The following is a 14,740-nucleotide window of genomic DNA, read 5'->3' as shown; positions in this document are numbered from 1 at the left end:
AGATTACCTATTTATAAGGGAGCTCTTGTCCATCTTTTTATCTTCTATGGCACCTTCACCAAACAGACATTCAAATATATAGATGAATTTTTTAAAGTGTTGGTGGGACAGAGAATTGGACAAAGGGAAGTATGAGATTCCAGAGACACTAATCTCCTTATAGTTTACCAATTTAGAAAACAAAAAAAAAGGTCATCAGTACAAGTGAAATATAGTCAAAAATGCCAGTCTTGGAATTACAAGATCTTGGTTCAAGTTCTGACTCTGATCCTAGGAAAGTCATGTATAACCTCTATGAGGTTCAGTTTCTTCTCTGTCAAATGTTAATACTTGGACTACCTACAACAGAGTGCGGTTGTGAGAAATGCACTTATAAACTTTAAAGTGTGGTTGAAATACTAAGTGCCTAGGTTCACATCCCAATGATGCTACCTATGGGACCCAAGTCAAGTCACTTAACTAGTGGCCTCAGTTTCTTCATCTATAAAATGAGAAGGCTGGACAAAATGATTTCTAAGGTTCATTCTGGCTCTAACTCTTATGATAAAACAACAAATTATTGGTGTGATTCTAACAATCTGCCACACTGGCCAGACTTTTAAGGAATCTAAGCATTGGCTAGACTCTTATGGAATCTAAGCATTTGTATCACTAATGCAAGAGGGCCAGACTGAATCTAAGCCATTGGTCAGATTTTAAAGAATCTGAGCACCTTAATGGAGGCCAAGATAGATCTTAGATACAGAAAGACAAGAGAGGGATCTGGGAATGGCCAAGTAATCTAGCGTGACTAGGAGGCAACAGAGAAGGACGGAGAATGCCAGGCACCTGGAGCACGTGGCCAAGGGAGACTGGAGTCTAGATAGGATTAAAAGTGGGAAGTGGCCAGGGACACTCCAGAGATAACAGAAATGGGAGGTAAAAGAATTAGGAGTTTGGGCATGGCCACAATGAAAGGCCAGCTGAGAAATGGAGAAAACTCAAGGAGAGTTGGAAGAGGGAGGCAGGAGGCTATGGTTTCCCAGGGTCCCTTACCCCCCACCCTCCAAGACCAACCAGAGGCTTGGTAAGCAAAGTACAGAGATATAACAGCAGGGCAATGTTGGAACTATTAAACACCTATAACTATGAACAAGTCCTACCTTGGGGGTTGTAGCTTCCAGATCTTTTTACCCCTAAAAGTCCTAAAAATGGAATTAATATCTGTAAAGCATCATAAAGCACTTTTAAAAACTTTTAGTTCCAGGACCTCAAGCCTAGCTGAGGCAAATCTCAGAAAGAGCAAAGTAGTAACACAAGGATCTCTATGCATTTCTAACTTTAAACACAAAATTATAGTAAAATCTCCCAACAAGATTATTATTTGAACCATTTTGGCATACTTGAATGGTAGTCTTTTCCTCCTATAAAGAGGCAACGAGATCTAGTGGAAAGACTAATAAAACTGAGTCAAAAGACCTTACTATGAATCCTGACTCAAACATACACTAGCTGTATAATCTAAACTCTCTGAGCCATAGTTATTTCATCAGTAAAATTTAGGGATGTTGCTACTTGAAACACTGAACTCAAGGAATCACCAAGGAAAGCACTTTTATCAGTCAACAAACATTTAAGTGCTTACTATATGGCAGGCACTGTGCCAAGAGCTAAGGATGCAAAGAAAGGAAAAAACATGATCCATGCCCTCAGAAAGCTTACATTCTGATGGGGAGACAGCATGTGGGTCATACACAGAGTAAGTGAAGGTAATATGAAAGACAGGAGCATTAGAAACCTGAGGAGAGGGGAGGGAAAGGATGGGAAAAGCCTCTAGATGAAGGCAGCATTTGAGCTGAGTCTTGAAGGAAGCCGGAGGGGCAGCTAGGTGGCGCAGTGGATAAAGCACCAGCCTCAGCGGGACCTGAGTTCAAATATGACCTCAGACACATAACACTTACTAGCCGTGTGACTTTGGACAAGTCACTTAATCCTGATTGCCTCACCAAAAAAAAAAATAGTAATAAAAAAATTTTTTAAAATAAAAAATGAAGGAAGCCAGGGAAATGAAGACGAAGAAGGAAACATTCATGAGCCAAAAGAGAAGGTGATCATCAGTGTCCAGTGTTGTAGAGAGACCAAGGAGGATCAGGATTGAAAAAAACGCCATTAGATTTGGCAATCAGACTTATAGGTAACTTTGAAGACAGCAGTTTTGGTTACATAATGAGATCAGAAGCCAGACTGCAGAGGGTTTAAAGCAGAGGAAAGGAAATAAAGGCAACAAGTGTAAATAGCTTTCAACGAATTTGGCAAAGAAAGGGAAGAGTTATAGTAAGTCTCCATTTCCTTCAAGCAGCACACCTAGGTTTCAAGCCCTCCCCCCCTTCCCCCCCCATGGAATACCCTCTAGTGGCCTCCCCTTCTCAGCTTCCTTTTGTGTACAGTCTGCGACAATTAGAAAGAATGACTGCAAATTCCTTGAGGGCAAAGACTGTCAATCATTTTCTTATTTCCTCAACTCTCAATAGAGCCTGGCGCATAATAGATGCTTACTAAATGTTTACTGAGTCTTGACTATAGGTCTAGTGAAGGCTTTTTTGAAGATGGAAGAGACTTGGCCATGTTTTAAGTCTGCAGGGAAAAATTAAAGAGAATTTGAAAAGGGGGTGGACGGGGAAATCTGCTAGAGAACATAGAAGTGGTTTATAGGGGCTTGTCTTGGCAAAGAAAAGGGACACCTCTTAATGTGAGATCCGACTGGAAGAAGACGCCTGATTGATGAGAAATGAGGGGAGAGGAGAGGGCTCTTGGTAAATGGCTTCAGTTTTTTCAGTGAAATATGAAACAAGGTCTTCAGCTGAGCAAGTGGGGAACAGGGGTTATGGTAGGAACTTTGAAGAGGTTTGAATAGCTGCTGGAGAATGGAATAACAGATCAATTACACTATCATATAAATGTAGCAGCATGACAGTGCAGAGAAAGTCGCCCATGGTCAGGAAGACCTGGCTCAAATCTGTCCTCTTACACATACTGGCTGTGTCACCCTGCAAAAGTCACTTAAATACACTTTCACTCCTCTGATGCTGTTACCACAGTGCAAGCCCTCATCACACTTCATACCTGCAATTATTACAACAGACTTGTGGTTGGTTTCCCCATTCCAGTTCATCCAACCCTCTCCTACCAAAGTGAGCTACCCATACTACTGAATAAACTCTAGTGGTTCCCTATTACCTTCAGAATCAAAGATAAAATACTATTTGGCTTTTAAAGCCCTTCATAGGGGTAGCGAGGTGCCACAGTGGATAGAGCGCCAGCCTTGGAGTCAGGAGGACCTGACTTCAAATGTGACCTCAGACACTTAACACTCACTAGCTATGTGACTCTGGGCAAGTCACTTAATCCAGTTACCTAGCAAAATACCAAAAGAAAAAAAAGCCCTTCATAACTTAACCTTTTCCTACTTTTCCATGCTTCTTACACTTTACTCCCCTCCATGTACAGAGGCTGACCTTGCTATTTCTCAAAAGAGATTCTCTATCTCTCTATTCTGTACTTTCACTGATGCTTAGAATATTCTTCCTCAACGGTGAAGCCAAAATGGCAGAATACAGGCAGCAACTCAGTTGAACTCTTACAAAAGTCCCCTCCAATTGCAAACAAAGGTCAGAGTAAGAAATTTTTCCTGTCTAAGACAGCTTAGGAAGTTGGCATAAGAGGTCTGTGACCCCAGGGTAGAAGCCAGCCCAGAACACACAACCATAGCAGGCAGCACCAACAACAATGACAGGCCTTAAAGTTGGCTGCAAAAACAGCAGCAGTAGTGGTAGTACCTTTCAGGGCTTTCTACCCAGAGATAGCATGGGGAATAACCTGAGGAATAACCCGGTGGATAACCCATCAACCAGTTACTAAAAGATTACAGGGGACTCTTTGCTGACACTGGGTGGTGCAGCTGTAACTGACTGGCAACTTCATTGCTAATACACAGCTCTGGGTCACGGTTCCAGGGCAGAGAAGAGTGCTTGTGGTCAGTTATAAGGAAACAGCAGTCCAAGTTCCAAGGCAGAGAGGATCACGAGCACTTATGGCTGCAGAGGAGCAGGGGTCCTTCCTGGTAAGACCACAGCCCAGAAGAAGAGAACACTAATCACACCTCTCCCCACATCACACCACCTTGAAAAAACTGAAAACTTGCAGACCCCCACAACAACCTCTGAAAACAGCAGCACAAAAAAGGCTGAAGTTTGAGACAATGCCTCCTCACCCCCAAGGGTGAGCAGAGCCCAACTTTAACAAAAAGTTCAAAGTCAAGAAATGCGCAAAACAACAAAAAAAGAACTTGACCATAAAAGTTAATGGTGACAGGGAAGACCAAGACATAAGCTCAGAAGCAGACAACAGTCTGAAAGCAGCTACAAACAAACCTCACAGAGGGATGGTATTTGGACACAAGCCCAATCACAATCCCTGAAAGAGTTAAAGATAGAACTAAGAGGAGTAGATGAAAAAGTGGGAAAAGAAATGAGAGTAATGAAAGAAAAATACGAAAAGAGAATTAACAGCTTGGTAAAAGACACAAAAGTTCTCTGAAGAAAAGAATTCCTTAAAAAGCAGAATTGGCCAAGTAGATGCTAATGACTCCATCAGACATAAAGAAACAATAAAACAAAGTCTAAAGAATGAAAAAATAGAAGATATGCATTATCTCACTGGAAAAACAATTGACTTGGAAAACAGATCAAAAAGAAATTTAAGAATTATTGAACTATCTGAAAACCATGATCAAAAAAAGAACCTGGACATCATATTTCAAAAAATTATAAAGGAAAACTGGCCTGAAATCAAAAGCATCCACTAGTCACCATCTGAAGAGAGATCCCAAAATAAAAACACTCAGGAATACTATGGCCAAATTATGAGGTCCCTGGTCAAGGAGAAAATACTGCAAGCATCCAGAAAGAAAAAATTCAAATATCCTGGAGCTAAAAATAGTATCACACACCATTTAGCAACTTCCAGGTTAAAGGAACAGCATTTGGAATATGATATTCCAGAAGACAAAAGAGCTAACATTATAACCAAAAATAACCTACTCAGCAAAATTGAGTGTAATCTTTCAGAGAAAAAAATTGATATTTAATGAAACAGAAGACTTTCCAACATTCCTGATGAAAAGACCAGAGCTGAAGAGAAAATTTGACAAACACAGGACTAAAGAGAAGCATAAAAAGGTAAACATGAAAGAGTAATCATAAGGGACTCAATGAAGTTGAACTCTTTACATGCCTATATGGGAAGATGATATATGTAACTCCTAAAAACTTTATCATTACTAGGGCAGTTAGAAGATTACATAGACAGGAGACACAGATGTGGGTCAAGTGAAGTGATCAAGTGAAGGTGTGAGAAAAATAGATGACCTGGGAAAAGAGGGAAAGGAGAGGCAGAATGGGGAAATTTTCCTCACATAAAAGAGGTAGGCAAGAAAGAGCTTTTATATATAGCTTTTATAGGGAAAAATGGGGGAGTGGTGGGCAATACTTGAACCTCATTCATCAAAATTGGTTCAAGTAGGGAAGACCATATATACACATTCAACTGGATACAGAAATCTCTGTCATCTGATAGAGAAATAGGAGGTGAAGGGGATAAGAGATAAGGCTGGGGAAGTGGGGGGGGGATGATAAAAGGGAGGGCAGGTTTAAGAGAGGTAGTGGTCAGAAACAAAACAGACTTTTGAGGAGGAACAAGATAAAAAGACAGTGAGTAAAGAATAAACAGAAGAAAATAGGATGGAGGAAAAGACACAGTAATCCTGACAATGAATCGGATGAACTCACCCATAAAATGGATGTGAATAGCAGAATGGATTAGAAATCAGAATCCCATGTTGTTTGTAAGAAACATACTTCAAACAGTTAAAATAAAGGGCTGGAGCAAATTCTACTATGCTTCATTGGAAGTAAAAAAGGCAACAGTAGTAATCATGATTTCAGACAAGTAAAAGCAAAAATAGACCTAATCAAAAGAGATAATCAGGGAAACATCATTTTGCTAAAATAGACTGCAAAGACAATAATGAATATCAAAAAATTTCATGGCGAGTTTTTCTGATAAAGGTCTCATTTCTCAAACATACATGGAACTGAGTCAAATTCATAAAAATAAAAGCCATTCCTCAATTGATGAGTGGTTAAAGGTTAAAACAGGCAATTTTCAAAGGAAATCATAAAAACCATCTATTGTCACATGAAAAAATGTTCTAAATCACTACTATTTTGAGAAAGGGAAATTAAAACAACTCTGAGTGAACCTATCAAAAATGATGAATGCTAGAGGCGATGAGGGAAATAAGTACATTAAAAAACTGTTGGTGGAGTTGTAAACTGGTGCAACTATTCTGGAGAAGAATTTGGAACTATGCGAAAAGGGCTATAAAACTGTGCATGCCCTTTAACAAAGCTATTAGATCAGTATCCCAGAGATCAAAATAAAAGGAAAATGAAAAATTTGTACAAAAATATTTACAGCAGTTCTTTTTGTGGTGGCAAAGAACAGAAAACTGAAGAGATGCTCATCAATCAGGGAATGGCTGATCAAGTTGTGACACATGTTTGTGATGGAGTATTGTTGTGCTGTAAAAAATAATAAGGGGGGTGGTTTCAGAAAAAAACATGGGAAGATCTATATGAACTGATGGTGCAGCTATGTGCCAAAACAGAGTGCTGGGCCTGGAGTCAAGAAGACTCAACGTCCTGAGTTCAAATTTGGCCTCAGACACTTACTAGCTATGTGACTCTGGGCAAGTCACTTAACTCTGTTTACCTCAGTTTTCTCATCTGTAAAATGATCTAGAGAAGGAAATGGAAAACCAGTCCAGTATCTTCGCCAAGAAAACCCAAATGAGTTGGACGTGACCGTACAAAAACATATGAACTGATGTAAAGAGAAGTGAGAAGATTATTGTGTACAGCAACAGTAATGTTGTAATGATCAACTACGAAAGACTTGGCTACTCTGATCAATAAAATGACCCAAGATAATTCCAAAAGACTTGTGATGAAAAAAATACTATCCCTCTCCAGAGAAAACTGATGAACTGAGTGAAAACTGAAGCATAATTTTTTCAGTTTTTGCTTTTTAATGTGTGATACTGTATATGTGATATATAGCCATAGCTAACATGAAAATGCTTTTGCAAAATTTCCTATGTATAATGGATATCATGTTGTTTGTCTTCACTGTAAAGTGGGAGAGAATTTTAAAACTCAAAATGTTAAAAGAAAAAAACATTAAAAATAAATAATCAATTTTGGGGCAGAAGAATTAAGCCCTTCATAATTTGGGAGAAAAAAAGAATGCTTTCCTTCCTCATCTCCTGGGTCCCTAAAGTCACAGCTAAAATTCCATATTCTGCAAAAAGTCTTTTCAGTACCCCTTAATGCTAGCACCTTCAGTTTTACCTCCAATTTATTACATGTGTGTATAGCATATATATACAACAATATATGCATATAGGCATATGTGCACACACAGGCACAATCGTTTTTGTACACATTATATATATTCATATACATGTATATATGTATCATATACACATATATCTCGTCATGTACATAATTGTTTGCTTGTTGTCTCTCCCATCGAAGTGTGAGCTCCTTAAGAGCTAGGGCTGTTTTTGCTTTTCTTTGTATCCTCAGCACTTAGCACAAAGGCTGGCAGAAAGTAAGTAATAAATGCTTGCAGACTCACTGACAACTTCTCAGGTAACTCTCTAAGACTATAAATTGCATTGGTGGTATAGTCCTGCACTGGGCATCCCCTACAACAAATAAGTCACAGATCCAGTACAATAAAATATATAATTAAAAGTCTTTTTCCAGTGCCTCATTGGGGCATGGAAGTGATGCTGCATTGTATAGTTACGACAGCAAAGTTCAATTTCAGATGTTTCTAAGCTCAAACTTGAGTCTGGTCCAAGGTCCAGTCTGTCTAAAATACAAAACACTCATTACCAAGGTGACCATAGGATTATAAACTGGACACCCACGGAAGTTCTCAAAGACATCTTAAATTATGGATGAGTTGCAACCTGCATCACTGTAGAAATTATCCATATTAATAAAGTCTTGGATTCTAAGTCCTGGAATTGCTATTGCTGGCTTTTACATTTAAAAGTCCCATATCCCCAAGAGTGTAATATTAACAATTAACAACCATTTATTAAGCACCTACATTTATTAAGCATATACTGGTATATACAAGGAACTACTCTTAGCACTGGGGACTGAAAGACAACAGTGAAAATAGGTCTTGCCTTCCAGCAACTTACTTTCTATTAATAATGCATGTAACAATAGTTGCATTATCACTATATTATCATGTATTAATGAATAATGGTTACATTATTGTTATCATATATTAAAATTATTACTGATTATGTCAGAAGTTCCCTTTGGGCCTGTTTTCCCCAGCAACAGAGTGATGAGGCTGGACTAGCTTAACAAAGAAGTCCCATCTGCCTCTAAGATTTCATATCCTACATTCAAATTCTAAGACAAATCACTCAACTGGAATCAATTTAAAATGAGTTCTGGATTTGCCTGTATAGTGTTAGCAAATGAGTTACTGGGATGTCACTTCATGGGTCTTCCCAGTCACTGGAACTATCAGCTCTAGCTATCAGTACATGATGGAAATCAAGTCAGTAAATCAACAAATATTAATTGACTATCTACTACACACAAGTTGAGTGTGGGCTTGTGTGGGTTATACAAATAAGCAGATATTAGTTTCTACTTTAAAGGTAAAAGAAATATACAAACAGCTGCCATTAAAAATGGCTTTAACAGGTGTAAGAGGATGCCTTGAGGTGGGTTTATGAAAAGTCAAGTACAAGGTTCTGAGGTTCAAAGAAAAGACATAAAAAAGGATCACTAGTACTAAGTTTAAAAGTTAAGTTAAACAAGTTATTTACAGACGACATATAGTGTTCAACTGGAACTCTACTGGTGGCATGGGGCAGTGTCAGAGAGGAAGGAAACATGCATTTAATAAACACCTACTATGTGCCAAGAGCTTTTACAAATAATAACACATTTGATCTTTACAGCACCCCTCAGAGGTAGGTACCATTAATATCGCCATTTTACAGCTAAGGAAACTGAACCCTTCCTGGCTTCCTTTCGGTCCTCGCTAAAAATCTCACCTTCTAAAGGTCTTCCCTAACCCCTCTTCATTTCAGCATCTTCCCCTCGGTTAATTATTTCCAATTTATTCTGTATGGACTTTGTTTTGTATATATTTGTTTTCAGGCTGTCTCTCCCATTAGACTGTAAGCTCTTTGAAGGTAGGGGATGTCTTTTGCTTCTTTTTGAATCTCCAGTGTTTAGCAAAGTGCCTGGCACATAGTAGGTGCTTAATAACTGTTCACTGACTGACTGGTTGACTAGCCCAGGCTGAATCTGAATTTGAATTCAAGTCTTGCAGCCTACAAGCTCTGCCCTAAGACATAACCAGAGACTGGACCAGGTTAAAATATGAGTTGAAGAGAATTTGGTATACCACTTGTTTGAGAATGAATGAAGTCTGAATACGCAGGGAAAGAGAAACTATATGTAGGAATAAGGATTTCACCAAGTCAGTGGTCTTAAATGGGATTCCCCAGAAAAAGCAGGATGAGAAAGGATTTACTGAACTGGGGGGCAAGCCACGAATGAAGTGAAGGCTAACATTATGGTTTAATAGGAAGGACATTGGACTTTCAAGGAAGAGCCACTGAGTCCGGTTCCAAGGCCAAACGCTCACTCACCCTCTCTGTGCCTCAGTTTACCCAACAACCCAGTAAGAGGACCAAAGAAAACAGGTCTAGGGCAAACTCTTCATTTTACAGAGAGGGAAACTGAGGCCCAGAGACGCGTGACCCGCCTCTGCTATCCCAGGAAGAAGAGGCGAGTGTGCGGGCCTACAAGAGGCCCGCAAAGGCCACACGCCGTCGCCGCTCGTCATCTTTACCCGCCAGGATGAAGCTTCCCACACAGGAGATGAAGCCGGACAAGAAGGAGTTGAAGGGGAAGGTCCCCACGAGGAGACAGTAACCGAACTGAAGCGCTCCGGTCAGCAGGATGTAGAGCAGGTAGGCGTCCAGGAGCTTCAGGCGCTGCGGCGTGGTGCTCATGTACTCCTCCAGGAAGCGCGAGATCACCGACGCCACCGAGGCCGGCATGGCTCCGCCGTCCTGCCCGCGGCCCGCACCGCCCGCTCCGCGCCCGGACCCCACCACCATTCGAGCGGTGCCGTGCCCACGCATGCGCACTGCCGACCACCAACACCGCCACGCCAACACTCCGACCCCGCGAGTCTGCGCAGCAGCCCAGCAGAGCCCCGCCCGTCCCGCAACGTGACGCCCGCCCGGCGCAGGCGCAGCAAAGTCCCCCGCCTACCGCCTCCGGGCGGAACGAGAAGCGCAAAGGAGCGCCGCCCGCTTAGGGAGACGTGCCCTACTGTCCTATCTCTGAAAGTCCGGGAGGTGACGCAAGCAGTTGCTCCGGCAAGAGAATAACAGGAAGCGGGGGACGAGAAAAAAACGGACCGGACTGCAGCCTAAGAGTTCCGGGTCTCTTCGTTCCTCCCAACTTCCCCAGCACGCGCCAGAGGGGTAATCAGGGAAATGGTTTCTATGCCGCGTCTTGTAGGGTCGGTTTTCGGTCGCGTGCTGAGTTGTTACTGACACATCCGCGCGGAACTGAAGCGACCGTAGTCTGACAGTGGTATCCCCTCACTGCGCAAGCGCCGGCGTAGCCTCAGCCAGGCTTCTAGAGGAGGGGGTTGAGGAGGAGGAAAAAGAGAGGGGAGGGGGTGAAGGAGGAGGGGGAGGGGAAGGCCCTACTGAGAAAGGGGGAAAGAGAAGAAGCAAGGAAAAAAGGCGGAGGAGGAGCGGGAGGGAGGACAATATTTCCGTTGACTAGCTTTTAAATTAATATCAAATTTAAATCGAAGTATTCATCTAAGCCTCTGCTTGACAGCGGCTTGCTGTGTGGTCTTAGGTAAGTCACTTCCCCTCTCTGGGTACCAGCTGCCATCTCTGTAAAATGCAGGGGTGGTGGGAGGGAGTAAGGAGTACCTAGATGCTTCCTGAGGACCCCTGCCAGCCGTAATGTTCAGTGGATGTATGAATTTATATTCATTTTCACAACTGGATGTTTACAGGGTCATAGAAGTTGACAATTGCATGAAAGTTTGCTGAATGATTTACATACTTTTATTGCTCATAACCCTGTGAGGTGATAAAAATAATATAGCACTGTTATTATTTATCATTAATATGGCTAATGGGTTATTATTAGCATGTATATTATTCATATCATAATGGATATTATTGCTATTAGCCATATCAATAAGAACATTGTTGGCACCATTGATAATAGATATTACTGCTATTCATATTAATATGGAAATTGATATTATCTATAATAATGACAAGATAGCATTTATATAGCTCCTTAAGGTTTGCTAACCATTTTACTAATACCTCATTTTATCCTCACAACAACCCTGGGCAATAGGTGCTTTGATTATTCCTCATTTTGCAGATGAGGAAATTTTACAGATGAGGAAGATAGGGGTTAAGTGGCTTGCCCAGGGTCACACTGGTGATAAGCTAATGTGGATTTGAATTCAGGTGTTCCTGACTCCTGGTCTGGTGCTACTTAGCTTCGTCTAGCTACTAAAATTATTGTACCCGTTTTAAAGAAGAGGAAACAGGTTCAGAGAGGTTAACTTTAATAAAGCCTGTAGTTACACAAAGTCACAGAGACAGGTTTGAACACTGGTTTCTAATCAGTCAGTGCACTGCATCCTCCAAATTTAAATTTCTTTTATACTTGGTTTTGTGAACTTGAATATGTTTTTAATTTTAATTTTTTGTTTTAGTCCCCCTGATTGAAAATGGCAAACATTGAAGAAAAAGTCAACTGCGTCCTCTGGTTAGCTGAACTCAAGTCAGCAACAGCTGTAAGAAGAAAATTTGCTTCCCATTATAAGAAAGAGGCTCCCCACAGAAATTTAATTAACAACTGGATGAAAAAATTCAAGGAAACTGGCTCAATTCATGACAAGCCTAGATCTGGGAGACCCCGAGCAAGCGAAGAGACTGTGGCTGAAATTGCAAATGAAGTATTTATAGCACAAGATGGTGGCTATGTTGAATTTTAATAAGAAGCATATCAGTATTTTAAATTTTAAATAATTTTTAAGTGTTATTTGTTAGTTTGTAGCGTTTATACTTCTAAAGTCATTAAAGTTTAAAACTACACTAATACTTTTGGAATACCCTGTATTTATAGTCCAAGGGGCTGGGTTCCAATCATGGTTCTGCTGCTTTCCACACTTGTGACCTTGGGTAAGCCATTTAACCTCTCTAGACTTCAGTTTCCTTATTAATAAAATAAGGGGATTGGATTAAATGATCCCTAAGGTCCCAGCTCTAAATTCTATAATCCAAGTTGAATTTTTTTTTATTGCCAGGATCTAGCTTTTCCTCATCTTCTCACATCCTCCATTTCTGTCATCCCTGACCTATTAATTTTATGATATTTCATAACCAGACAGGTTCTGAGGTTAACAACATCAAAACTAAAAGCCATACCATGAAACTCTAAGCAGCACCATTGACTTCTCTGGTCAGATATGGAATGATGGCAACCCTAAGAGGGTTTGGAACCCAACAACCTCAGTCCCATTCACCTTTCTTCTGCATCCCATAGATGCTTTAACTGATTTCAGTCAATCCACAAACTCTTTAGTGCCAGGCAAGGGTAGAGGGAGGGGCTTAAACTGACAGGGTAAACTATCTGCTATCTTATAGGGCAATAAAAACCATCCAAACCTTACTATATTGTTGATAAGTTGGATCCAACTCTTCATGACCCCAAGGGACCATACTATCTATGTGTATGTGTCAGGGGCAGGATTTGAGCTCAGGTCTTCCCAATTCTGAGCCCAGTGCTCTATGTACTGAGCCATCTAGCTGCCCCTATATTACTATACATGTGATTATTACTTTCAGCTCTGTGGCAGTGATTTAGGTTGAAGTTGAAAGTCACTGGCCCAAATGGTCTTACCTGTAGGTTAGTAAGTACTCTTATCTCTCTGATTGAGTCACTTTAGGGTGAGGACCATGTATAACAACATATCTTTTGCACTTCTAGCATGCAGAACATTTTTTGTTGATGATGTGGCTTCTAGTGTACCTTTGACCTGACTTTAGTCACTGCACTCAGCTAGCTTCCAATTAAATGTGGAAACATAGGACTATTCAGAGACTTTTGTTTATGAGCTGTTAAGAGAATTTGAAAATTTCTTCCATTGACACGGTATATATGGTACAGTCAATTTCCTTGGTAATTTGAACCATCCTCCTCCTCCCTGCCTCATCAGGAAGTGAAAGGATAGTTTCAGCAGCAGAATTAAGCTGTATGCATATTTCAAAAGGACATTTTTCTGATGTAGAGGCAAATTATTCAAAGTAGTGATATTGCTGTTGGTACTGTTCATCCAGAACTGTGCTGATGTGTCTCCCTATTGTTTCATCTGCCTTTCATTTTTTTCACCCATCATTATTTGCTTCTCCCTAGGAGGGATACAATAGAAAACATGAAAAACAAATCAAATTGAGTTGCTGAAAGCCTGACTTCCAGGGTCTTGCTGTCACACCAACACACTGAATTACTGAGTTTTTATGAACTGTTTAAGCAAGAAGAGGGCCTGCTGCCCAGCATTGTGGCGGTAACTGCAGCAGCATTTCTTATTCCTGTCAACAACTTCTTAATGACAATTTAAATGGACACTAATAGCCCACCTGGTATTTTGGGATAATTTATGCCAAGGCTTTTTCATATTTCACTGATAATTGAGCTACCTGTAGTACAAGAGCATCTGATTTTGGTGAGCTTGGCAGTAAACCAATCCTAACAATAACAGTTTATAAGACTTGAACTTGGGCTTGTGGTCCAGTGCTTTTCTACTACCCTGTGCCACTGTCTCTCCAGCAGCTACAGAACTAACCTGTCCCTTTAATTAAAAGGAGTTGATGTGGCAAAATAAGTGGACTTTGAAAGGTTTTATGATCATGGAATCTATAAAATGAGCTGGAGAAGGAAATGGCAAACCACTCCAATACCTTTGACAAGAAAACTCCAGATGGGGTCACAAGGTGTCAGATATGACTAAAAAAAAAAAACGACTATCCAGAGAAGAGAAAGAACATTTGCTTTTTCACTCTCTGAGAGACCCAGCTGACAACCACTAAGATTCCTTTCCACTTTGGAGTGATTTCAGAAAGTTCATTACAGTTCCAGGTTATCCCAAGCACTAGAAATGCTGGGCCTAAGGTTCTAATCAGCTTGGTGTTTGTGGAGTGAGGGCAGTAATTGTTTTTGTCTGTGGTGTGTTGAAGGCAGAGCTTTAACGCCAGCACTTTTATAGTTCAGGCTCAATGATGGGACAAAATGGAAGTCTTTGAACATTTCACAAAGTACCTAACTTTTCCCTAGCACACCAAGATTATGCAGCATACAGTGGCATTTAGCTTTTCTGGATGCGTCCCTCTGCCCCTTCCACCCCTCTCTCCATCTGGAAATGCATCCGGTAAGTAAGTCATCAAAGTATGGCAACTTGTGTGGTTTTGGCACCCACCAAGTCTTAGAGGCCCTAGACTTTTTAATGCCTCCAGATGCCCAGGAAGCTACATCTGAAA

At 40.7% G+C, this 14,740-nt stretch overlaps 1 protein-coding gene and 1 long non-coding RNA gene across 2 annotated transcripts in view; one reads left to right on the top strand and one right to left on the bottom strand.

The window, feature by feature from the left end:
* The window catches only part of DAD1 (defender against cell death 1), a 37,046-nt gene extending 26,672 nt beyond the window's left edge, over window positions 1-10,374 (bottom strand). Inside the window, exon 1 of the mRNA XM_021007507.2 lies at window positions 10,000-10,374. Within this exon, the coding sequence (XP_020863166.1) occupies window positions 10,000-10,294 (295 nt within the window). The 5' untranslated portion in view covers window positions 10,295-10,374. The remainder of the gene's footprint in view (window positions 1-9,999) is intronic.
* Window positions 10,375-10,541: 167 nt separating this feature from the next.
* Window positions 10,542-12,304, top strand: LOC110222539 (uncharacterized). Its single transcript, XR_013485377.1, has 2 exons — window positions 10,542-11,030; window positions 11,917-12,304. It is a non-coding gene; the product is annotated as an uncharacterized LOC110222539 (long non-coding RNA).
* Window positions 12,305-14,740: the final 2,436 nt, after the last annotated feature.

Source organism: Phascolarctos cinereus, unplaced genomic scaffold, assembly GCF_003287225.1.
Source record: "Phascolarctos cinereus isolate Bilbo 61053 unplaced genomic scaffold, phaCin_HiC Scaffold_3;HRSCAF=262, whole genome shotgun sequence".
Lineage (NCBI taxonomy): Eukaryota > Metazoa > Chordata > Mammalia > Diprotodontia > Phascolarctidae > Phascolarctos > Phascolarctos cinereus.
This window is presented reverse-complemented; position numbering and strand designations above follow the sequence as displayed.